At 38.8% G+C, this 27,472-nt stretch overlaps 1 protein-coding gene across 1 annotated transcript; it reads right to left on the minus strand.

The window, feature by feature from the left end:
- Positions 1-1,282: 1,282 nt before the first annotated feature.
- Positions 1,283-26,759, minus strand: gnb5b (guanine nucleotide binding protein (G protein), beta 5b). Its single transcript, XM_079466316.1, has 13 exons — positions 26,711-26,759; positions 25,283-25,432; positions 23,108-23,219; positions 19,324-19,460; positions 19,168-19,209; positions 17,496-17,572; positions 16,301-16,433; positions 7,102-7,245; positions 6,847-6,938; positions 3,965-4,013; positions 3,441-3,537; positions 2,941-3,107; positions 1,283-2,466 (listed from the first exon to the last, which is right to left on the minus strand). The coding sequence occupies exons 2-13, from the start codon at positions 25,406-25,408 to the stop codon at positions 2,455-2,457; spliced, it is 1,188 nt and encodes a 395-aa protein (XP_079322442.1). The 5' UTR covers positions 25,409-25,432; positions 26,711-26,759; the 3' UTR covers positions 1,283-2,454.
- Between the last annotated feature and the right edge of the window lie 713 nt (positions 26,760-27,472).

The following is a 27,472-nucleotide window of genomic DNA, read 5'->3' on the forward strand; positions in this document are numbered from 1 at the left end:
GTCTCTGAATTGTTATCATTTTGATTCAATATAGTGGTATTGAAGGGTTAAAGGTGTCAGGTGAACAAATAATTATAACTCAGTTTACTTTATTTTAAATAAATGAACGTCAAGTGCCATTGGCCTTGCATTCTATCAAACAGTTTTCTAAAGCTTCAGGTTTGTGGTTGAATCTATGTGAAATGTTAACTTTACGTCATGTAAAGTTAAATTTTAGAGTCGTCATATAACATTCGAATAAAGAAAAACGTTTTTTTATATTTGGGGATCACCGTCTCAAAGGATAGACAAATCATGGAGAAAATGTTTGGGATAATATAGATTAATGTAAGCTTATATTAAATAGATGGTTGCAGAGGGATCTTACAATTTTTGGAAGTGTTCTTTTGTCGAAAATTGATAGTATGGCTAGATTCATTTATCCAGCTCTCTCTCTTAGCCATATCAACAAAAATGATCAAATGTACAAACAGGGTGAAATTTAAATTAATATGGAAAGCATAAGTGTCCGTATATTAGAAAGGAAGATCAATATATTTAAAAATTGGTGTATTCAAATTGAAATGGTTAAAGTCTTACATTCAGAATTGTCACTCCTTTTGGTATATTGTCCCCAATGCAGTTTTCCAAAAATTAGGGGGTATAATTTTTCTGTTACGTTGTGATTTTGTGTGCTTGTCTAAACCAGTTAAACAATCCAATTTCCACCAACAAGTGCTTTTATACCGGAAGTTATTGTTTAAACATAATTTTCCACCTCATAACACTCACATTTGGAATAATAGATACTGTATATAAGGTTGGGTAGAAAATCTCTTTGTTGGGAGAGATGGGAATCAAAGGGGATTTGGGCTGTTGCCCATTTATTGGATGATAAAGGTAATCTGTTGTGACAAATGAAATTTAGTTTTGAAGTAATTTATTGTCAATAAAGTTTGAATTCAGAGGAATGTGTCTGTCTATGTTTACAGAGATGTAAGGTACAGTAATGACTGTTTGATTGTAAGATTGAAGGCCCACTTGTGTGGTGAGGTGCTCACATTTTTCTAATATTATTGTCTGCAGGACACTGACTAGCCCCTCTTAGACTGGGACAAACAACATGCCAACAGCATCCCATCAAATAAGTCTCTCTGTTCCTACAGAATAGTGCAAGAAAGACAAAGACTGTGGATGTAGACATGCAATATCAAAATAATAAAGTTGAAAGTTGAAAATCCAGCAACTGGAAAGAATTGCAAGACAAAAACGCCATACGAAAGTGACACGAGACCTGTTGTTTCAACACTATATTTAATAGTACAGCAAGCAGCTTCAACCTTAAATAAAAAGTGTTATTAAACTGAAGGAAAAGAGAAAAATGAAAGCAGTTTTCTCAGGAAGAGTGAGCCAAACATGTTAACAGGTGCACAGGTGCAAAAGTCTCATTGAGTGATTGGGTTAGGTTAGGGGTCTCATCATTTTTGTCTGTGACATTTTCATTTATTTTATTATTTACAATATTATTTTGAAATCAAAAGCAAAGTCAGATTTTCTTCCTTAATTAATGTTCATTCATTCAGCATTAAATTGTTTAAGAAAAATATATTTCTAAAATATATACATCTATAAACTGATCATTTACTTTATGACAAAGAAAGATGTTGTTTTGCGTAAACAATATTTATGTACAACTCCACAGCAAGAAAATGTCCACACTGAACACTCAAATATTCCATTTAATTCTTCTTCATACAGTGGCTATATTACACAACTGGAGACATCAAACAATAATGAATACACAGGGCATATCAACTGGAAAAACACATTCAGATCAACACTAGAACACACTTGATCTAAAAAGGACTACGGGAAAAGGGTTTTCTTTACATTTATAGCGCAGCCAAAAATCATATTGCTCTAATAATAGAATCATGTAAGATACACACATTACAGTATATATGAATTAATAGCAGTAAAGTCAATTTTAAAGACAGTTTTCATTATTTATAGGTCGGTTTCACGGACAGGGTTTAGATTAAGCCAAGACCATAGATAAATGAGGACATTTATTAGTTTTTACAAGCATGCCTTACAGAAAAACATAAAAGCGTGGGTTAGATGAAAGAAATGGCACAGATGTATCTTAAGATGACTCAATGCAAGCTGTTTTCAGTTTAGACAGCTTATTGTGGTCTAGAGCTAGTATTAAACCCTGTATGGGAAACCACCCCATAGCCATTTAAACTAGACCTGTTCCACAAGGTCTCACTCATTACCATAAAGATATTTCTAAAAAATAGAATTAAAATATACTATGCTATTCTTAGATCATTTCGGTGATAGCTTTAGAGACAAGATAAATTACATTTACGAATTTGTGCTAAGAAATAACCTGGAAGATTAGTACAGTCCCTACAGTGATGCAAAGAAGTCCATGTAGAACATATCGTCACACTGGTACAGAGCAACGCCTCAAGCCCAAATCTGCAGAAAAAAACACAGTGATCGGCTTCTGTGTATTTGTGAATCAAAGCTGCAGTACAACTGTCTCAAAAGAATCCACAGGTACAAAAGCGCATATTCACAAGTCAAATGCAAAGCACATGTGATTTATGTGCGTGAAATTGCAGTTACATGTATATATAAAGTATATTTGTGGATATGTGCATTAATGTGAATGCATTTGTAAATAGAGGGCGTGTGGACTGCTGTGAGTGTGGAACTTTTGCGTGCATTTGTAAATCGTAGTGCATGAATGTTGATCTTTTACCTGTATTTTGATGCTGTTTTCACTCCACATTACATGACCATTCCAAACTTAGTTTAATAACTTTCACAAAGTATACGACAGGTCTTTCAGACGGTTTGAATTTGTATGTGTCGCAACTGTAACTTCAGTGTATGGTTAATGTATGACATGAAGCCTAGTAGGTAACAATGTCCGGAGCAGATACTCACCCGCAAGGTGTTGTCCCATGATCCCGAGCAGAATGCCGTACCATCAGGAGAAACTCGGACAGTGCTGATCCGGTTTTCATGGCCAAAGAGAACCCCCACCCTGGTACCTTTCAGCACATCCCAAACGTTAATGGTGTAGTCATTATATCCAGCAAACAGCAACCGACCTGAGAAAAGAGCATAGAGAACACAAAAGATACGGTTTCCACATCATCAAACGTTCGAGGTGTTTTTTTCTCCAGTTATAATCCCCGCAAAAATCGTTGTTTCTCACACAGAGCTATTGAAGTTATTGAGCATGTACTGCTTTTATAAAAGACTTTAAAAATACAATCATATCTTGTGTTCCAGAAAGAAAGATCATGGGGTTTGGAATACAAAAGTGAATCAAACAAATTAAAAGTTAATGTTTTGGGGGGTGAACTATTACAATGAAATGACTCATTTTGTAGGGTTGGATTTTGTTTTTGAGATAGAAAGACTTGATTCCGGTGTCTCACCACTGAGGGAAAAGTCCACACTGGAGGCTCCAAATAATATACTCTCTTTAGAGTAGATGGCCACCTCGCGGTCAGCTCGCAAGTCATACAGGCGACACTGAAATGAGATCACAGAAGGATGGATTGACTGGCTTCTCGTAGATCACTTGATGACTAACAGTCCCATAATTTAATTTGAAAGGAATGACACGTTGCATGAACCTTGATCCGTGATATCTACATCAGACGAACAACGCACACACACACACAGACACGAGTCTCTAAACCTGCATTTATCAACTCATACACACTACATATAAAAGGCATTAAGATAAAAATCTGATCAAATGATCAGTGAAAGATTCACTGACTAAAGTCAAACTGATTCGGTCATCTAGGATAATGCAATGTAAGTTGCTTTGGATAAAAGCGTCTTCCAAATCCCTAAATGTAAATGTCATCTGTATGTATGTTTGGAGGGAGCATTCACCGTGTACACAAGGCAATTGGAAACAGACGTGATCACTGTTGTTCAGTAAACTCACCGTAGCATCATCAGATCCAGATGCAAAAGCATCACCACTAGGATAATACCTGCAAAAAATCAATCAATAAATAATCAAACACATAGAAATATCACCAGGCCCAACAACAGCACGCTAAAGATAATGCATTCAGCATTTCTAGATGTATTGTGGTCATTCCAATCAAACCTCATGAATGACAAACTCATGCAACATGAAAGACAGGACACGTGAAAACTGTGATCAAAATCCAGGTTATCCCAAAATAGTATTTTCTTTCTGTAGTATTGTTTGAGAGTGAATATGAACTTTCTGTGCAGAATTTGAGGTCTGAAAAAATGCAAAGCATATATTTATTTTCACATGTTCTCCAGTTTTCATTTTATTTGAAATTTGCAAGAAATATAGAATGTAATTCACAGAATGAAATAATGAAATTGAAATAATTTTATCTAAACACATACCAATAAATAATTAATTCAGAAAAACTAAAAAAACGCTTTGGTAATCGTGATGGTCTCTTAATCCCCCCGCGGCTGTACGTTATATGGTCATTCTATAGAAGTGGTGCAAATGAATATGTTTGTATCCTCTTTTCAATTTCTCTTCCCATTATATATTTGTATTGCTCTGTATTTTGCTGAAATGTATACATTCACCATTTACTTGCTTTTCATTTATGTTTATTCAGCATGAACCCCAACGCAAAGGCTTTTTTGACGTCTTGGGACCTCTGAACGGAGTTAAAACTTGTGCAATGTGGCGTTTTTCAAACAAATTTCAGTTTTCACTTATTGAGTTGAATGATCTGAATGCAGTTAGTTTATTTATGCCCTGATAGCAAGCAACCACAGAATCCATTTATAAATTGTTAATTTGTCAGTGTTAATAGCATTGAATCAATATCACGTTTGCATCCGCAATGAATTGGGAAAACCATCGTTGTTGTGATAAGTCTTTGGTTTAGGTGGACTCTTGACTAAGTTGGGTGTCATGATCCCGGTCATGTCAGGGCCTTGTGTGTGTGTGTGTGTGTGTGTGTTTGTTTGTTTTTGTCGAGCACATGTGTTTTGACAGCTCGCCATGTGCTTGGTGTCTGCATCATTCACCCCACCCTCATGTTTCCCTGTCAGGCTTTCCCTCTCAACGGTTTTTCATCACCTCATCACTCTTTCACCTGTAGATTATTTCCCCGATAATAATCGCCCTCAGTCTCCTCGCACCTGCAGCCCCTTCCCTATCAATAGGTTTCTCTATTTTATCCCTCTTGTCTTGTGTCTGACCGTTGTACTATTTTGTTTGTACCAGTTACTGGTTGGTCTAGTATGTCTAGCCTTTTGTCTAAGCCTTAACCACAGTACCCTCAGTTGAGTTTGTCTTGTCCTATCGCCTCCCCCAGTACCCGTTGGCATCCCTGACCGCCGCCTCTCCGACCACCAGGCACCGCCTTGCCGGCGGAGGACGATTCCCATCACTCTCTACGTGAGATGTCGGGTCGAGTATTCTCCCCTCATTCTGTTCTCCGTGGTGTGTCTCCCCAAGTGGGTCCTGCTCTCTCCTCTGCAAGTTCTTTATCTCTCCAGCACGTCGATCCGCTCCCCGCTGGTCACTGTTGACCGGTGGTGCCTGGCACTTGGAATTTTGTGGACTTGCTCTTAAATAAACGTTTCTGCACTTGAGTCTCCTTGTCTGACATGAGCCGTTGTAATCGCGGGTTAAAATACATTTGTTGTGGGAAATGAAGCTAAAAGACAGTGAGATCAGACTTCTAATGATGATATATTCATTATGAAGTTGTTTTAATCAAGGTTAGTGATTGGGACTTTGTTATTAATATGAGGTTAAAGCATTGTTATGACTGTGATATTGTCTTAGGAACTAACAAATAATTTCACTGCTAAACAACTGAATGAATTAGACACACAAAGACATCAAGAATCAGTGTACGAAGCTCAACAATGGTGACAATGAACAAAAGAAAGCCTCATGGCTGCAATGCATGCTGGGTAACACCATAGTACAAAACTCATTCATGATTCCCAGCATGTATTGCGGTTTATTGCTTTAACAAAATCAGTTTGATGATGGTCACCATTGTTAAGGTTTGTATGATGCGTGTTCGTGTCTAAGTGTGTCAATAAAGTAATCTGTTCAATTTGGAATTTTACATTTGTGAACTAGAATGTTTATATTGTTATGGTTTGTGTTATGAATCAAAGTGTGACATTGAAGTAAAGCTCAGTACAGCATGATAAAATGTGGCCAATTCATTTGACATATTTTGCAGCACAATATCATAAACTGTGTCCCCATTCGCATTCTATCCGTCCTAAATAGTATTCGAAAATAGAATTAGTATGTCTCAAATCATAGTATGCTGAAATGAGTATTCTCAAAGTACCCGGATTGTCAACTATTTCCAGTAAAAATGTGAAGTGTGAATCCATGGATACTTAACGGCTGATATTACCCACAACTCTCTGCGAGAGGGCGGAGTTTAGTGAGACCACTGCATTGATAAAATAACATATGGTCCGCTAAATTAATAAATGTAAGTATACAGTAAAAATTACATATGAAATAAAGAATGAATAAATACTTAGATGCAAAGAAGAGATGCATTTTGATGTTCGTCAAAATGCCGTCTAGACAACCACAGCCACTTCCGTGTTGCGTTATTTAGTCCCAGTACTTGCACACAGTTTTGCTACGCACTAAAATGTTAAATACTTTTACACGAAAAAAACAGTACATACTTTTAGGACATACTATAAGGTGGTGAACTGGGTCGCAGCAATAGACATTCAAGGAAAGACAGGTGAATGATTTCGTTGCCATATACGGCTGGCAAATTTGGAAGATTTTTGTTGGTATACAGTAGATGTGTTTTATGGGTCACTCACTTCACACTGTTGATGTCAGACTCATGGGTCTCAAAGGACTGAACGTTCTGCCCTGATCGCATGTCCCACACATTAGCCTTTTTGTCACAGCCCTGAAACACACACACAAAGCACTCCAGAGACCTGCAGAATGACAATCCAACATAACCGATATCCCACACAGGGGAACAATAGCTTCAATATTCAAAGTTGTTGTGTGTGTTTGAGTGTAGACAGGGAGTGTTTAGATGTATGAGCAGGCATTGTAGCTCTGACCCCTGACACAAAGGTGTTTCCAGTCTCAGAAGGTGCGATGTTCAATGAGAGAACATCTGCGGTGTGACCATGGAAACTCTGGAGCAGCTGCGCACTTTCTACATCCCATAGTGCACATGAGCCATCACCGCTTGATGTCAGAATCTGAAACACACATACACAAACCTGCATATCATAACAATTACCTTTTGGAAGAAATAAGGTATAAAGCAGGAGTCTCCAACCCTGCTCCTGAAGATTTCTGCTCCAATCTCAATCAAGGTGTTGAGGGTTTCTTGATAATCACCATTTAGTGAAGGCATTGGCAAGAAATTGGCTGTTACCACGAGGGCCTCATAAAGCATAAAGCAGGGGTTCTTAACGCCAAATTTATGGTCTACTTTCCAGCAGAGTTAAGCGCCAACCCTTATCAAACACACCTGAACAAGCCTATCAAGATCTTTAGGATTCCTACAAACTCCCAGGTAGCACCCATAGCAAGAGAAAGCATTAAAACCATTGAATCAATTATAAAAATTGTTAATTGAACTGAATCAATATCACTTTTGCACCCATTATAAATGTTGACATCTCAACAAACCACCATTGTTGTGATCAGTGTTTTGAAGATAGATGCATTTGTTGTGTCAAAGAAAGACAAGGAGTTAATGGGATCACGTGATGATGCGGATGTCTAAGTAGCAATATAATCGATGTGAAGTTGTTTATGTAATTTCCCTTCAATTTGCTGTGCTATTAATGTGAGTGTTGGGAGATAACAGTGCTATAGCCATCGTAGTCTCAACTCACAGAACCTACAAAGAAATTGCTGAATCAATAAGTAATCAATAATCAGTGTATGAAACTCAACAGTGGTGACAATCAACAAGCGAAAGCTTCATGCTGCAATGCATGTTGTGTAACAACAGTACAAAACTCATTCATAACTCCCAGCATGCATTGTTAGTTTGATGATTGTCACCACTGTTGAGGTTAAAGTGTATCAGTAGAGTTATGTTTCATTTGACTGAAAAGTAATTTTACATCTGTGAACTAGAACATTCATATCAGTCACGAAAGCATAGAGCTCTGCATATTCCAAAGCAACTTCTTACTTTTGTTAGAAATGTTTTAGCATTACAATACCCAAATGTTCTTATTGAACCACTAATGTAGGCGCATGAGTCTTAACTAACACATTTTGGGATCAAGAGCTCACCCAAAGCAAACACTGATCACAATAATGGTGATTCATCTTTTTTTACATAAATTGCAGGTGCAAAATTAAGTTTGATTCAATGTCATTAACATTGAACCCACAATTAAGGGTTTTCATATTCTCTCTTGCTATCAGGGCAACCTGCGAGTTTGTAGTCAACCTGTGCTAAGATCTTGATATGCTTGTCCAGGTGTGTTGGATTAGGGTTGGAGAAAACTCTGTAGGAAAGTGGATCAAGAGGTCCGGATCTGAGGACCCCGGTCATAACACTTACTTTCCCCCGAACCTCAGAGAACTCAGAGTCTAATGTGTGATTCGCAGCATTAACAGCACCTGTGGCATAAACGGCTTAAAGAAAAGAAAAACAGCAATACAAGTTTTTATTATCAGTATTATTCCTCAAATGCTGTCAATTAAGCTTACAGGTGAAGCATGTATGACGTTTTAGTTTCTGTGCCACAAGTGCCACTTGTTTGAACAAACTACCCTGTAGTAAAAAGTACCAATCTGAGTAGGAAGTGATTTTGAATAAATGTGTACAAAATCAATCATACAAAAACATATTAGAAAAATGCAAGATAGAAGCTCGAGCCACAACCTGTTATAGAAGGAACTGAAAACAAAATAAATCCATAATAATTCATGCTAATTAGCCAAGATGTGAAATAGATGTGAATTGACAGCATTCCTGCTCCAAACTCACATGAACATTTGAGGTAATATTCCTGGCTGGCTTGACAGAGGGTAATGTTTGGATATATTTTTTCTATACGGAGACAGCAGCTCACTACCCACTAAGGCCTTGTCCACACGTACACTGGTATTTTTATAAACTGAGTTTTTCCTTCTTTTTAAAAATAACCCAGCATCCACACGAAAGTGCTGTCAAAAGCATGCCAAACCAACAGGTGGTGATATAACCCTAACCATAAAGCTGGTGGTTAGAGCGTTGGGCTTGTGATCAGCAGGTCATGACTGAAGGGCCCTTGAGCAAGACACCTTACCCCTGATTGCTCTGCAGTAATGTGACACTGTAAAAAAACTACTTGTAAGTCGCTTTGGATAAAAGCATCTGCCAAATGAATAAATGTAAATGTAAAGCTGTGTTGGCCAATCAAAAGCCTAGAATCTGACGTCAAACAAAGCAGATGGCGGCATTCATTCCAACGTCATGCACTAAATCTCCGGTTTCACCGTCTACGCGACAACACTGAAACCAGAAATGTAAAAATCCTCACCCTGGCCGGAGTTTTCAAAAAAGTTTGGTATCAGTAAAAGGGTAATTTGTTTGCGTTTGGACGAACGACTAAACTGCGGTTTTGAAAATACCTGTGTTTGTGTGGAAAAGGCCTTAGTGTCTCTGTATATGTGTCTATGTGATATCAGTGATACAGCCATAGGCCTACACTAATATAATAAAAACAAGCACACTGTAGTAGACACTACATTACACCTGACCTGGGCAATTCCATGCAAATGTCAACCTTACCATGAACTAAGAGGTCAATATTCGGCATTCAATATAATTAATAGATTCTCTTAGACGTTATATTTCAAGTTTGGACCGCAAATGTCACATCCATAACTTCTGGCATTGCCCACCTGTTTTTCAAAGGTGATTTCTCCAGATCACTCAAATGTTTTAGGAGGGATAATCCCTTCTTTGTGCAGACTTTGAACTGCTCTTTAAATAACTGCATAAAATCCCCTGCCTTGACAGAAATATTTCACTTCATCTTTTTATTACTGTGTTTGGCAGGAACCATAAAAGAGGAACAATCTCTGACATATTGTAATACTTCACCGAGACAGAAAACCCCAGAACAGTCTTCATGTAACACAGTCATCACAAACGGTGTCTATTCTATTACTGCTAACAGCTGGTGTGATCTTAGACCAGAGTAAACACATCACATGCTATATTAGTCGTAATTGATGAAGTCTAATGAAAGAGGTATTGATTCAGGTATTTACAGTATAGCTTGAAGCATTTCCTACTGTAATTCTTTATTATGGTTTGTTCTTGATATCAGTTCCGCAGTAGCACACTGAAGAAACTTCACTAAAATACATTTAAGACTTTAAAAACTACCTCTTAATATTGACCCGCTGTTTACATACACACCAGTGAATCCTTTGCTTAGGGGCTGACTGGTAGCTAAATGCAGACGGAAAAGGAGACCCCTGTTACCCAGTTCTGGCAGATGTCCGGTGTCTGGACAACAAACTCTGTGAGGTAGGGATAGATTACGGCAAGCGCAGATGTACGTCACATGCCCATCCCTAACTAGAGATTACGCCAGCTACAGTTAAACATCCTGTGCCATCCTCCTGTGAGAGCCTGCGGACTGGCTGACCATCCCGACTCCAGCTCAGGCAATTTCATCACCAACCAAGAGTTAAGAAGGACTACTTATTGTCATGTTAATGCTAAACAGTATTTACAATACAAAAGGGCCAGATTTACTAAATAGGGCAAAATAGAGCTAGAGCGCTATTTCAGAAAAGCGCAGATCGGAGTGGACATTTCAGCTGGTGATTTACTAACAATGTGCCCATTAAAACAAAGAAGCAATATCTGACCGACACAATCTCTCAAGAGCAGCGCAAATTTGTACAAGACATGCATTTCTTGAATGTTAAATAATGCTGCAAAAACCAGTCCAATGACAAGCTCAAACCTTAGTAAATTGCGTTGTGTGATTTATTTAAATACTCTCCTATCATAAAGTTTGCGTCTGAAACGCCTACCAATGCATATGCAGTGAGGTCAGTCGCAATAACAGACGTGTCCACGCCTCTTCAGGACAAATTTTCACTGCCTGTCTTTAGTAAATACAGAGAATACTTATTTTTACGCGAAAAAAGGCATTTGTGCTGCCGCAAGCTGTTAGTTACTCTAGCCCTTACATCACATGATAGCAGATAGAAGTTATAGCTGTTCTCTGTCCAGTCGCCCTGCTGACTGCGCATGCCATGTCCTGTCGCTGTGAGCAAGAGAAAGACTGCAGGCTGAGATCAGCTCTCGCTTCACTTAACCCGTCTGCTGCCCGTTCTGCTGGTCTACACACTAGAGAGTGTTTTTTTACCGTTCAGTCGTTAAGCTGATCATTTGTCGTATGAACAATGTCTTCTATGATCTTGGACTGATGATCACACCACATTATAACTTGTGCTTCTTTATTATCTTCTAATAAATTGGTATATATTAGTCTTGCGGGAAAGGTCAGAAATATATACAGAAAAATGGCCATTCAAAGCTGATTTTATCACAGCAGACGACTCTTTAGTTCTATTTCTTCCCAGTTATAGTCACTGAAGCAGGAATCACTCGCCCTCAGAATGATCCAGTGCTTGTTGGACATAATCAGATTCTTTATTACAAGAATGTTTCGATTATTTGGACTGGGAGATGTCCCGGACCGCCTTTCAAGACAAGATTGAGGTTTAAATTGAAAGCGTAAGCGATATAATTAGGGAGCAACAGGATATGTTGTACCGACAAAAACAAATCTGGATCTACCCTAACCACAAACCATCTATTACATAGCTGTAAATCCCTCAGAGCATGGGATGCTGTCTTTACAGATATTTTCCTGTTGCTTCAACCACACCATCCGCAAATGCTCTGAGACTGCCCAGCTAACAAAAGTATGTTGTAAGAACGTTCCTTAGCTGTATTTAATGTTTTTGAAAACGTTTTAAAAACATACAAAATGTCCAGTTCGTTGAATGTTTTAAGAACGTTCCCAGCCAACAAAAGTCACCATCATGATGATCAGTGTTTCCTTGAGTTGGACTCTTGTACATTGATGATAAGTGTTAGATTTTGTGGCATGTTGTAACTGTGTGCATGTGATTTACTGTTGTTATAGCAATGCAATGAGAATCTAATCCAATGGATTTTATTGGTGGTCGTGGAAATCACCATCATCTTGTGGTTAGAATCATTGATCTCATCCGGTTAGAGTGCTAGGAAAAATGAAATTGTTGAATCTAAACACAATGTACATATAATAAACTAGTTGGATGCACTGTATTTATTATTTGCAAAAAAATAAGCAAATCACACTAGTTTATTCTTGACTGTTATAACAGTGAGCTAACACACATTTCTTGAGACAATAAAAACTAAGATTAGATAACGCTGTTGTGAGGTTACCTAAATAATTACTCACACTTGTGTTGTTATTAATGTGTGAATATTGTGATACTACAGTGTGAGATTAAAGCAGTGATACAGCTATAAAACTTCTACTTATTAACAGAAAATAAGTGCTACATCAATGTATACATAAATAATCATTGTGTTAAACAACAATGGTGACAATAAACAAAAGAAAGCTTCATGCTACATGCAATGCCTGCTGGGGAACATCATACTACAAAACTTATTCATGACTCCGTTTAGCTCAAGTTGTTTGATGATTGTTAGATAGGGGTCGGCGGAATGACCAAAAATAAATTTGGCTTCTTTTTTTGTCGTCCCCATCAAGGTTGAACGTTCCCTGGGCTTTGCCTTCAACCTCTGAGTCTCGGTCTCCATCGTGGCCCAATGACCACGGCTCCATCATGGCTCCTAGCTCCCTCATCTCCACTGTGGCCCGTCAGTCCACCACTTACGGCAGCTACCTCGTCCTTCTGGCTCCACCTTGGTCGGTTGTTGACCCGCCATCGCCTCTGTATTCTATCTTGGACTCCGCTTTGGCCAGTTGACCCTGAGTCTCCATCATGGTTCCTAGCTCCCTCATCTCGACCCTGTGGCCCGTCAGCACACCAGCTCAGGTGGGTTCCCTTGTCCTTCTGGCTCCGCCTTGGTTGGTCATCGACCCGCCATCGCCTCTGTATTACATTCCATTGTTCCTTTCCTCTGGCTCTCTTGAGCTTCTCCCTCCCATAGATGTCCCCTTTGTCCTCTATTGCTCCGCCTCCACTGCGGCCTTCCGAAACAAAGCCTGCTTTAGCTTGAGAAATGTATAACATCTTGGCCCTCGGGATCACCCTGGTCCCTTCCTCTGTCTGCCCCGCCATGGTTTTCTGCCCGCTTGCACATCTGCCCCGTTGTCCGCCTCCCCTGGACCCATTCCATACACTCTTGGTCAGGACTAGTTGTTGTTTGCCGTTGTTCTCACGCTAGTTATTATACCTACCTGAGATACTTACCTTTTTTTATACTTGTTGTCTGTACCTGTAGATGTTCTTAGCCCTGGATGTTTTACTCGTAGATGGTCTTACCTGCGAATGTTTATACCTGTGACTGTCTCATACCGTTGTATTATACTTACCGAGTGCACCTTCCTGTTCCCGTCCTGTCAATAAACTGTCTTCACGTTTAACTGTAGTTCTTGGTCATTCCGTTACATAAACAAAGTGCATTCTTATAGATTTCTGAACTTGGTCCACTGTTTAAAGCTGCTGAAAAATGTTAAAGCTGTGAAGTGCTAACGATGATGCTACACTTACTGTATATGCGTCTGGTCAAAGCGATGTGTCAAAACTATGAGAAAGACCTGGAAGGTAAAAGTCTGAATCTAATTGAAAGTAGAGAATCAGACTCTGATCCCCACCTTTAAAACATCTGAGTTTCAATCTGAGTGAAAAAGAAATGGTTTTAATTGAATCATATTGGCTGTCTAATTACGCTGATTGTTTCATGTGGGCATTATCGCTGATCATCTGTGATCAGCGGCATCTGCAAGCAATTTACCTCCCTATTTATTGCCCTGTCTTTCATCTCATGTTTGTCAGATCGTTGTTGGTGAATCCCGAGTTGTTTCCTGGTCCTCCTGGACTAACCTGTACCTGTAAAGCATCGCATAAACTTTAAAATCTTGCTTATTACCTATAAAGCCTTGCATGGTTTAGCTCCTCACTACTTGAGAGAACTTCTAACGTATTATAGTCCATCACGTGCACTACGCTCTCAGGTGTCAGGTCAGTTGGTAATACCTAGAATTTCAAAATCAAGAGCAGGCGGCAGATCCTTTTCCTATCTAGCGCCTAAACTTTGGAACAGTCTTCCCTGCACTGTCCGGGAGGCAGACACACTCTGTCAGTGTAAATCTAGACTAAAGACGCATCTTTTTAATCTTGCATACACTACACTATCATAATATATATATTTCAAAGATCTAGGCTGCACTAGTTAGATCAACCGGAACCAGGAACACTTCCAATAATAACTGATGCATTTGTTGCATCAAAGAGTGCAGAACAGTACTCTACTCTCAGCCAGTCTTGTCTCATTGTTCCAAGGTTACCAGAGCGGGCAGGATGCAGTCCAAGGTTACCAGAGCGGGCAGGACGCAGTCCAAGGTTACCAGAGCGGGCAGAATGCAGTCCAAGGTTACCAGAGCGGGCAGGACGCAGTCCAAGGTTACCAGAGCGGGCAGAATGCAGTCCAAGGTTACCGGAGCGGGCAGGACGCAGTCCAAGGTTACCGGAGCGGGCAGGGCGCAATCCATTCCCAGACCTGACAAATGCTGGACGAAGGATGTGGCGACTCTACAAAACTTCAGTCGCTATTAGATTATTAATGATCATTTTTAATCTGACTTTGTTGTTTATTTTGCCTTGTTGTGCAAGCACTGTCGAGCTTGTGCAGAGGCTGCAGCAGTTTTTGCCAGAGGGGAACTGGAATCCCCTGGTTAGGCCTGGTCTCCCTCTGAGGTTTCACACCGGGAATATCACCAGCCTCCACACCTCACTCCGGAGATTTCCTTGCTCGCCTCGGACATCATCACGGGAAGCCCATCGAGGTCCCTGCGTCATCACTCTCTGGCTGGCTGCAACACGCTGGACTCTTATTATCGGCTCAATAAAGAGATATTTATTCTTGCAATTTGTATCCGTTTATTCTTCTGTAACAATATTAAAATCGATTTGCGAGGCCTCTGGGTATTCACAGGTCTATCCAGCCCACTTAGAGTATGTTTACATGGTAATGATGGATTACAAAATTGTTTTTCGTTTGTGTTTAGAAAAGTTTTATGAGCAAACCATGATGTTCTGCATTTACATATGCAAAGCATATACACATACCCAGTTTTAAGCAAAAAGGAATTTTTAAATAATCTTTGTTGCTGTGTGTGTTAACAGTTGTTTTATGTAAATAATATATTGGTCATAGTGGTGCAGTAAATCTACACTTTGCTGGAAAACGTTTATACGTATGTTGCATAGCACAAGCACACATTACTGGAGGCAAATTTATTACAATTATTGCTATTTCAGTTTTGCATTTTCACCGTTTACACAGAGCTGTGTAAACAAAAAGCCAAAAGCATAAAATGTTTTCTGTCAGAAATATATTGTGTAAACATCACCTTTGTATAGAAGCTCATTTATGTTTCATAAAATCAAATCCACTCAGTTAATATAAGAAAGTGAAAGCTGGTGGAGGAGGTTTTCTTATACTCTCTTTCTCAGCCTTTTGCAGCAAGAATGTGAGAAATGGAGACGATCAGATTTCACTCTTCTTGTGACATAGAAAGGGGTTCTTATTATAATATCTTAACAAGCTGATGAGTTGAATCAGGATGAATGTTTAATTCGAACATTTAAGGAGACATGCACCAAAATGGGTTGCTGTGAGTATCGGTGCTTTTGTCAAAGCATAAAGGGTGTGGTGTTTTTAAGCAAAATATGTTACAGACATTTCACGAAGACCCTAATAAATCATGCCAAAAATGTTCATCCGATGATCCCTTTAAAAAACTATTTCAATGTTTGCTCTGTAATCAAAGAAAATAACTTCAATTATATATGAATATACCTGACTAATTTCAAACATATGCCTTCAGATCAAAGTGTTTGAAGATCATGAAAAACATTTCAAACCAATGTGTATGGTTGACTGATTATACATCAGGACCTTTCAGCCGGCGCCTACGGAGTTTCATGACTGAAACAGGTCATTTCATGTCAAACTGACATGTTTTGGTTGTTCTACTGTATATCAGACGGCTTCACCGAAACACACACACACACACACACACCCACCTGCATATCAGACCTAGTAAAGCTGCAGGAAGACACATAGTTGGTGTGCATCGCCACAGATTTCCTCTTAGCTGCCAAATTCTCATTTTTATCCAAAGAGAGAGGATAGACGGAGCATTTATTATCCAGACCACTAAGAGAAGGAGAAAAGAGAGAAAGCAGAGAATGTAAAATTTTCAGTAGTTGACATTACTCTCGTCTCACATCTCAGTGTTGCCACTTCCATTTAGAGGCACAGTATAGCTTTTTCAGCGCTATAGGTTGCAAAAAATAACAAATCGTAGCTTGATGACTATGTGAAGGAGCACGGAATGGTGGGAGTTGTGGTCTTCCCTTCCACTGCCGATGGAAATCAATCTGATGAGACTTACAGGTCACGTTCATGGATGGCGCACCGTTCCTGACCATTTTCTAAACTTTGGCCAATAACCTGTGAGAATGTGAGAATAGCTGAAAGTGTCTGAATAAATTTGGGTTTGACTGCATCACGAGAGGGAAATTAAAAGCGCTCTCGCAATACTTTGATGCCATCCACAGATGAGCCACCACAATGCGGTTGAAACCACATGATTTCTGAAGGTGGAAACCGATGACGCACGCATATGACGACAGGTGACCCTATAAATGGGCATGACGCTGGTTAAATGCGATTATCTTTGGATTCAACAAAATATATATTACTGTATAAGGAGCCGATCACATAGATAGACGCATCTCTTTTGAATTGTTTTCAGTTGAAGTTGAAATAAACTCAAATCTGACCAGAAAAGCGCTCAACGTCATGCTCCTTTTTCCCCCATTGTCCAATGGAATGAAAGGAGAGGCGGCCCTGTGGTGACGGAACTTTACAATTGCTTAAAACATCCGAAGACCGAATGATGGAGGAGATCCTGTGTTGGCTGGTTCAGAGCCAGCGCCCTCTGCTTGTACCGTTTTAAAGTTTCTGATAATATGACAGTCAACAGCAACTAGAGTGCCTGCCTTAAAATCCTTGACTGACAGCTGCTTCGGTGGTTACGTAGCAACAAAATAAACGCTGTTCTTTTCAAAGAGTCAACCAAAAGGGCAGCGCGCGTGACAAAACATGAAAAACATTTTCTATGTGATCGCCCCTAATAAACATATTATATACAATACAATACTAGCTAGAACATTGCCGACCTTTAATAGCTAAATCATTGAAATTCAGACCTACCCACACGCCACAGCACAGCCAGAAGGGGCGTAAGCACATGCCATCACCCACGTGCAAGGCATAGTGATCACATGCTCCTGTTCAATACACACAAACACACACATCACAGTTAGAAATGTGACCAGCGGGACAGAAGAAACAACGGGCAGATATAACAGCTGAGGCAACAATTACATTTTCAAGAAGCAGTTAGGAAAATAAGAAACCTTTGCATATGATTGACAGGGCACAGAAGCAGCCAATACTAGAGATCTATTGGCTGCGTGATGCAATATATTTGGCCGATCTCGTGGACCATCTCACATTCTGTTTGTTTTTCTCTATAATGTTGAATTACACTATGTAAGTGTTGTTTTAATCAAGGCATTGCTCACAGTAAAATGAATATGTATTGTGCTTGTTTATTTTATTTTTCATTTACAATTTACAAATTTATATTTACATTTATTCTTCAATTCATCACCTTGGATTTAGAAGATTCTATCTGCACTAAAAGTCATTATGCGATATTAAGCTTCATAGATTGAGCAAAAATGGGGGGGAACAAGTCTCTTTTAAACTGCAGTTGTCAAAAATGAAACTGTAAAAATGTATTTTACCAAAATCCTCTCAAATTTGTACGTAGGGATTTTTAGACTCAAAATAATTTGAAGCAACACAAACAGTTTGCTCAAAATGTATTTCAAAACATGAAATTGGTGTTGACGTGTACACAAAAGTCAGATTTAATGCTTTTAGTATTATACTTTTTTATATGATATTATATTGAATACATTATTTCGCATTTTAGGACGGATAACTTTTATTTGTTCAACTTAAGCAGGGAGTGCTAAATATTTAGTTTAGACCTGGACAGAAAGCGAGATCTCTCTAAAGATGCGTTCGTGACCTACTTCTTAAGTTTTGTTCAGGTGCTTTGAAGGCTTGATGCCAGTGCTTGCATGTTACGATCACCAGCTGGAGTGCCCCCTCAGGTCCGCTAGAGGGCACACTCCACATCACATGGACTATTCCCAGTTCTGGACTCATTACCCCCCACTGCATCTCATTGGCCTTGTGACCTCTCTTTACAGACGCTGTTGATTCAGTCTGTCTTCGTGAAGTCTTGTATTGTGTTACTCTGAATCTCTCAATAGAGTGTTCTATTATGGTAGAGATACTAATGATGGAGAAACAGAGCTTTTCGAAGCTTTGAATCAATTGAACCAAGTGCTTCGCAAAATGATTCATTTTTTCAAAGCTGTCGAAACACCGCATGCTGGCGCCACCTACTGGTAAAAATGTCGTAGAAGCATCGAGATCTCAGGCCAAACTCAATGACTGATTATACAAACAATTGCTAATGTTTTCTTAAAATGTAGTTTTAAAATAAATGAGAAAACTATAAGTTTCATTAAATATCAGAGCATGAATGTTGTGTTTTTAATTGTATTTAATTATAATCATCAGAGCATTTTAGGACACAATTAGGACAACAATCGCTTTCCACTTTTAGTTATGCACTTATTTTCATTAAGCTGTATAGACAAATAAGCATGTTAAGTGAAGATAGTGTTATACATCTGGAAAAGGACAGTGAAATGATTGTCTTATACAAAGTTAGCTTTGTCTTTTTTCCAGATATTAATGTCTCTATGTTCCATACAGAAGTGACACATATTGAAATATTTACCTTATTAGTTGTGTATGCATCCCACACAATGACTTTTCCATCCTACAGGAGACATGAGAAAATGGAATGAAACCCTTCAGAACAAAACACAACATTTCCTTTTGCAACACATGTTAAAAGCTATTTCTTGTGATCAAGCAGTATGAGTAACGTTACCTGAGAGGAGCTGACCATTCTTCTCTTGTCCAGGCACCAGTCCATACACAGCACCTTTTTTCCGTGTCCCTTTAAAGTTCTCCTCGTCTTCATGGCAAGCTGACCGAGAGTCTCTATCTTCTCTGCCACCTGATTTACTACAGCCAGACAGATACATCACCCGTTATGTGATAGTTCACCCAAAAATGATTTCTCACACTCGTATCATTTCAAACCTGTATGACTTTCTTCCGCAGAACACACAAGAAGATATTTTGAAGATTTTTTTTACTGGCACCATTCACTTGCACTGGTTTTGTGCGCATACAACACATCTCTCACAACCTTCAAAAAACTACTTAAATCACACCTCTTCGGCGAATACTTGACAGACAAATGAGAAAATAAAGAAGAAAAGTACACTAACCCTCTTCTCTCAACAGGTAGTGGTCTAGCTTTTGTTGAAACTAGTAACTTTATATTAGCACCTAATGTTTTATTGCTCTTTTAGGACATACCGCTTATTGCTCCCCGAACTCTTTGTAAGTCGCTTTGGATAAAAGCATCTGCTAAATGACTAAATTTAATGTAAATGTATTTTAAAGGTCCAGTGTGTAATTTTTTAGCTCTGCCTTCAGATGTGTATAAAGAATGTACACAATGAAGCGTTATGTCTTCATTACCTCAGAATGAGCTATTTCTATCTACATACATGGCAGGTCTCATTGCATGTAATTGGTCAAGATCTGTCACCCGTCGTAGAGTTTCGAAAGGGAGGGTCGAATATTCGATCTGCAGTAGTTATTCGAATAATAAAATGGCTATTCGGATTTAGCTAAAATATTGCTCTGCTGGCCAAGCACGTAAACAAAAACTAACAGTTATACGTATATTCACTGGGTGGAGTGCACAGTGAAAGACAGGAGAGAAGGAGTGAGAAAAAAACTTTTTGAACAATATCAGGGCATTTCTCTGGATGTGAGTAGCGCGGATGCACACGCCAACCAGTTCTTCGGCAATGATTACAAAGAGACTAGCTGGGAACAATTCTTGCTGGAACCATGCATTCCTCCAGATTAGAACCCAAACAAGTGGTGGAACGAAAACACGATGCGGTTCATTAAGCTTAGTGACTTAGGGCACCGTTATTTGTGTGTCCCAGCGACATCTGTGCCAGCAGAGTGTGTTTTCTCCGCAGCTGGGCTTATCGTTAATAGACTAATAGAGTGTTCACACCAAACGCGAATGAAGCGTTAAGCACAAGTGATTTGCATGTTAAGTCAATGCAAAGACGCGTAGACCTACTTCGTTTTTTATGAGCTCAAATATTCAAATGTAATATATGTGGAAAATGCACATCCCTAGTGAGCTCTTGGTTGCAATTCACAACCTTGCTGCTAGATATTATTGACTAGACCTTTAAAGATATAAATATGAAAAACATTTCATGAAATATGCATTCATTAATATGAAAGTATTGACCTGCGTTTAAATGACAAGCATTGAAATGTTTTAATTCTCTCCATGTCAGTAGGCCAGTAGCGTAGCCACAAGGGGACTAGGCCCCCTAATTTACATGTCCGGCCCCCTCAGATTTTGGAAAAATAAGTTAGTGTTGATTTGTTACTTTGATCGATTGGCAAGTCAGTGTGGCCTGCTTTTTTAAAACTAATTATTGGTTTAAGTATGTCATGGGGTGTGCGTAGCCTACGCTCAAATCTTTTGAGGCAAAATTTTATCACACAGACTCCGAGACACAAATATTAATATTTTTTCATTAAATTACGATGTGTCATCAGTATCTGAGACAGAGCCAGGAGGAGACATCACACCAACAGATTTTCTATGACTGACGAACCCCCTTCGCCACTAGTGATGACCGCGTTCCCTTACACTAATTTGCCATATTCACATGGCTTGAGTATAGCGCAACAAGGAATGCTGTATTTTGCAAAGCATGTCAGCATTTTCCCGACCCATGCACAGAAATTTTCTATGACTCCAAACACGATCATGCATCAGACACCAAGCCAGTAAATCACATTCCCTGTTCCTTTCTAAACACTAGGGATAAAAGCAACCAGTTAATTAAAGGGAACTGTTTTAGACCAGTTCTTTCCGGATGACCGCACAAAAACATTAAAGTGGTTATTGACATTGTTATGTTCTGTGCGGGCACAATGAGAATGAAGAGGCCTTGTATAAGGGCAATTTTGTTTTGTTGTTTAGCGTAATTGCAAAGCATGACCCAAACTTCAAAAATCGTCTGGAGCAGATACCCAGAAATGCCAGACTAATGAGTCCAGAAATTCAAAATGAGCTGCCTTGAATGTGCTGCCTCATTACTTCTACAAAAAATCAAGGCAGAGTTACATGAGCCTCCAGACACCTACTATACGATTTTTGCCGACGAATGCAAGGACATATCAAAACGCGAGCTGGTGGCTGTGTGTGTAAGGTATGTCCATGCCGGCATCATTAAAGAGAGAGCTGTTGGATTTCTTGAATCGGGAGATATGAGCGCAAATGGGATTTCTGCAAAAAATTTGCAAGTCATTGAGCCACTGCAGCTCGACCCATCTCTCGTTGTTGGCTTTAGCTTTGACGAGGCTTCTGTCATGTCGGGTAACAAAGGACGTGTGCACATGATCCTAAAACTGCAGCTTCCACTGCAGCTTGCACAGACTTCAACCAGAAGGAACTTTATCCTCACAGAAAGTGTCTTGAACTTAAGTGATCTATAGATACAAGGTGGAGTTCAAAATCAGCAAAGTACTGCCGTTATTTCACGTCACTGAAACACTGGCGGAATTCTCTGAAACAAGTGGTCAAACGAAACCCGAAGCTGATTCTCTTACGCATCAAATGCCGACCAAAAAATTTATTTCTATTGGTGGCGTTTGGTAAATAGGTTTGAGACCAGTGATGTTGCTACCAATACGCTACAGAACAGCACAATATCAATCACGAGAAATGTTTCGAGAAAATGCGCGAAATTATTTTGAGAAAGTATTAAAGTTGACAGATGAACTAATGGAATAATAATTACATTTCCCACTGGGATGTCAGCAGCACCAGAGTGAGGAAGCTACCGGACCGACTAAAAGAGTGTACCTTGTGCAAATCCACAGGCATAAAAGACAATGCAGATCTCAATCAACTATGGATTGACATTTTAGGCCGACAAATCAGTCAATTTGACAGCCCGTTCCATAAGGACTAATGCATGCAGCAGATGTGTTTCTGCCAGGCTCAGGCTGAACTACTGAGGATGCCATGTGAACACTACGGCGTTTTATTTGCGTTTTCTTTCAATTTCTGCATAGGGAGAAATAAGTTGGTCATTGTTTCTTTTCCCTTATGGATGTTTTGGACAACTGCCACACGGATGTCTTTCCAAACATAAGTAGAGTCCTAGACATGCTAAATAGTGTGTGATGTCATCTGGTGACTTTCATTATAACATAATTTAACATTGGGATGTACTGGTGATCATAGAAGCACGAGAAACATAAAAGCATGCATACTGTTATTGTTTCTAAATTATGCATTCTTCCTAGTCAAATGAAACACACACATTTGATTAATACTGTCTTTCTAACACTTGCCAGACAAAATGTTATTTTAAATGTAATCAACATAAAAATCAGTGAATGTAATATTTTAGTATTTAGTGAAAATTGCTGCAAATACAGTCAAAGTTTGTCACAACTCCGCTACTATTAATGCTGAGAAGAAAGTACAATGCCTGTGATGCGCACTAACGCGCACTTTAGTAAATCGGCTGCAAAGTGTTTTCACTTACGTTCGACATCGTGTAGTTTTGTTCTCTCCTCCTCCAGCTTGACTTTGAGAGACTCAGACTCGGCTTTAAGTGTGTTTATGGTTTCGCCCTTTGCCAGTCCCTGACAGGCCATCTTCAAGGAAACAAAGTTAGATCATATAAACACAGGCTTTTCAGGAGCTGAAACTGATGCTGCGCAAACGTCACCGGCACCGGCGTGTCACGTGACAAATCAGCACCATCCGCATCACACATTTATTTTTGTAGCCCACTTTGACTGTAGCCCGAAATATTCCGTGTGCGTTACTTCAGAGTTTGCACCACATGGTCTGTATAATAATCACAAAATAAACACATCTTAAAGGCTATACACATGAGAAAGAGGCGTTTACACCCAAAGCACTTTAATGCAATCATAATGTAAATTCCTATGCATTACATAGGCTACTCTTACCTTTACAGAAATAAACTTATTATGGTGCAGATTATGGTTTTGATGGTGCTCTTGTTATAATGTTTATTTGCCATATAAAGATTGTGCATATATTTTATAAGCTATAGCCGTATAAGTGATACGTGATAGCACTGTACTTCAGAGGCCCTCTCATGACTGATGTGTTATTTGAGAGTTCGAAGATAAAGCATTCTACAAGTGATTTCTATAAGTGATGACACGAGGGCGCATTTCAAGTATCCTTCTCTGAGACAAACCAATAAATTAACACATTTATACAAAACAAAATATTAAGTGATACTTTCAAAGTAATAATTTAACACAGCGAACATACATATATTTTAAGAAGTTAAAGTTTTAAAATACATTTACTCATTTAGGTCTGGATGATTTCCATTGAAAGAAAAATAGATCCATTGCTCTCTTGTCTCTCGTGAGGCTGGAAACAGAAACAGTGTCCTGTGCTGGTCTGTGCGGCAAACAACAGAACAGTTAGCACGCTTTGCTCTGCTTACTTTTGCCATGTGTCGGAACTAAGTCACGTATGTCGCTTGTGAAAACAAAATGGCGTACACGTTCAGAAAAGGGGGTGCATAGTAATATGATAATAAGAACAGCTACCTAAGGGGAGCAAAATCTGAATGGATGGCTTTCTCAAAGGCTTGCTGAGATAGGCTTGCATAAACAAAGTTACTGGGCTGTCATTTTTTCGTGTTTTCTGAATTGACAGATGCACCAGAGACCCGATTATAGCACTTAAACATAGAAAAAGTCAGATTTTCATTAACTAAGGTAAAACGAAATGACCGTGAATGTTTAGTTTAGTAGTTGATTTTCTTTCTTTACTTGATAACTTACAGATGTGATGGTTAATATATATTTTTAATATACAATAGACAATTAATAGACAAACAATGTTCAGTTTGGTTGCTGGGATGTACTTGCCACATCTCATCAAAATTATTTGGTATGTCGCTGTGACAATTGTGCTCTGATCCAGCTGCATTTTCAAAAACGTGCTAGTTTGATCGCTAAGACCTTTTTGTCGTGTTCCAGCATCGTTCGATGTTACGTTGCCCAAACGAATATAGGGTGCTTCTCAAACCTGAGGCTGTGTCCTCTCTTTGGTGTACTTCTTTCCATTAAACACTAAAATGAGACGCTGTAGTCAGTATCCATGGCAGTGTCATAACCGTTTCTGGCCACTCAGTCACAGAATGAAAACTTCGAAGAAGAAAAAAAACTAATGCAAATACAGAGCCCTAACAAACATACATTTATATATATATATATATATATATATATATACCGTTTGGGGTCTCCAAGCGCTTAATAATATGTGTAGTTAAGCATTATGTGCTTAACATACAACAACAAAAAACGCTTTAATTTCTGAAAACTATTTTGATAAAATTGGGGAAGCTCGGAGCTCACTCATGTTTTTTTAGAATGGGTTAGAATGCATGAAGTGTATCCTCTGAGTCCTTCAGAGATAGAATAAAGGGCACAAAACAAAGACTGTCTTCCAAGGATCCTTCAGATTAAGTTGTCATACAACGACGCTTAATGACAAGGGAGGCCAAGATATGCAGGCTTCGAAGGATGTAGCCTTCAGTTTGAGAAGTACCCGGAGGAATCACACGGAGGAATGTTATTTAAAAGATCCCTGCAACAAATATGGTTTGGTCGAGATACGTTGTAACAACAAAGCTGTATTGGCAGGGTAGTCTGTGAAAACATACCAGCTCCACACACAGCGAGCAGTAGTTGATGGGCTCATTCTTTAGATAGATGTTCATCAGAGGTTTGTTCTGACTGCAGTTATCACACGGGCCAAACGTGATGGCCAAAAACGTCTGGTCACACATCTTTGTGTCTTGTTGAGGATGAGCCTGTAAACAAGAGAAGCAAACAAATGTATTCACTTCAGCTAATAAGTACAGTTAAAATGTCAAATTTACTCAATTAATATTAGCTTTTAGGTCGTTTATTTGCTAGTATTTGAAGATTTTCGCACAATTTTAACACTTTTTCTAACAGGAAAATAAACTCAAACTATTGGGAATTAATGTTGCACCAGTAAAATACACCATACCTCTGACTAGCAATAAGTGGCTGCAAGTCATTTGGATAAGATCACTTTTTCTAATCAATTTTGTTCATTTGCAGGTTGATTTGTTGCTTAAAGTGTCTAAATGACTATATGTGGTAATTACGTCATGATGTCATTACATAACGTCACAAAACTGTGTCACTTTGTCGAATATTGTTATGGTGTGGGAAAAACAGGCAGAAAGAGCGGATCCAAATGCAGTCATTGAATATAATTAAGTACCAAAATAACATGAGAACAGGGAAACAAGAAACCAGGATCCCTGAGAATGGTATTGACCTGAAAACATGAAACACCACCATAACAGGTACAACAACTGATAACACTGGGATTTAATACTGCCTTCATGTGCGTTCGGAATTATTGGAAATATGTAACGCATAACAATAGAGGGTATGCATTTTTTGCTGAAATTACAAGCCGCTGGACTTGACGGTTATCCTTAAGACTTCCCTATGACTGCCGAAGGAATCAGGTGTTCCGGGACACTGAAATGTTGCACGGAATTGCGTTTCCAGATATTGTAAGCGGTCATTTTGTTGCGCTCTGCTGTACTCACGCAGTGTTTTCGTGGTAAAGTGACAACACGGCCATACCCTCTATTGTAAAAGCTATTTAAACACAAGACATGATCAGATTTTGTCATTTTCAAATTCTTTTGCAGTCTCATTTTAAAGGCTGCATCCTCCAGGTCACATTTGTCAGCTTTTGAAATGAGACACAGCTAGTCGTGTTGTGACCAAGTGTGTGACAGGGAAATGCTTTATGTGTGTGTAACGATTGTAGCTGAAACGATTTAGGTAAAAGTGACCTTTATGTATGCTTTCTAAGTTTCCTTTAAGTAATCAATAACAGAAGCAAATGTTTAGTGTAATGTCACTGTCAGAAATCCACCAATGCAAGTTATTCACTAAAGAAGAATAGTAGCCAATTCAGTGACCTTATTAACAGAGTCAGACATTCCATTAAGCCAAAGCTTTATATTCATCCACAGACATTTTTATAATGACCTAAATAATTGTATTTTTGAAAGCACAATACATTTATTCATATTTACCTTTCAATGGATGTGTGCTTGAAGCAGGCTGCAGTCTAAATGGTTGGAGAAAGGATTAAAGCTGTAAGACGGACAGTCAGTAATCTCCTTACAGGAGCATTAGTGTTTATACCCTGGAGAAGTTTTACCAGCTGAATTAGTGGCCAGTGAGAAACATGGAACAGAAACTCTCATAAATTGTGCAGCTTAAGCTGGGTAAATCTTAAACCCTGTAGTTTGATGAAACACACAGAGCAATAACATCCCTGATAACAAGAAAGCAGGTGAAAACCCTTATATCAATGTCAATTGCATTGAATCAATATCATTTATGCATCCGCAATTAATGTTGGAATTTCATCAAACCACCATTATTGTGATCAGATTTTGTTTATATTGGGCTTTTGACTTTCGATGTTCATTAAGTTACTTTTCTCTTTAAGTGCTTACAATAGGTTTTTTAATAAGAACAGTGATAGGTTTATAAGGGTTACTTTTTGTGATGGGTGTCAAAATAAAGATGTAACAAAGATTAAACAATAATGCTAAATAATGTTGAAGTTTATCTTTCATGACTGATTTGAAAGTTTTGGTTCACAAATGCAAACATTGTGACAAAATAGACATCAACACACATAATGCAAACATAAACAATGGTGACGATCATCAAACTAATTCAAATACACAGATCAACCGCTATGTATGAATTAGTTTTTTACTATGACGTTATCCAGCTTGCATTGCCACTTTAATCTTTCTTTGTTTGATTATCACCGTTGTTGA

This window comes from Barbatula barbatula (assembly GCF_947034865.1).
Source record: "Barbatula barbatula genome assembly, chromosome: 10".
In the NCBI taxonomy this organism is placed as follows: Eukaryota; Metazoa; Chordata; class Actinopteri; order Cypriniformes; family Nemacheilidae; genus Barbatula; species Barbatula barbatula.

Excerpts from the sequence above, each read along its gene's own strand:
- gnb5b (XM_079466316.1), bottom strand. The coding sequence starts at position 25,408 with ATGTGTGACCAGACGTTTTTGGCCATCACGTTTGGCCCGTGTGATAAC. Across the intron at positions 19,210-19,323 it reads GAATGGTCAGCTCCTCTCAG|GATGGAAAAGTCATTGTGTG; the intron begins GTAACGTTACTC and ends TGTCTCCTGTAG. Across the intron at positions 7,246-16,300 it reads TTACTAGGTCTGATATGCAG|ATTCTGACATCAAGCGGTGA; the intron begins GTGGGTGTGTGT and ends TGTGTGTTTCAG.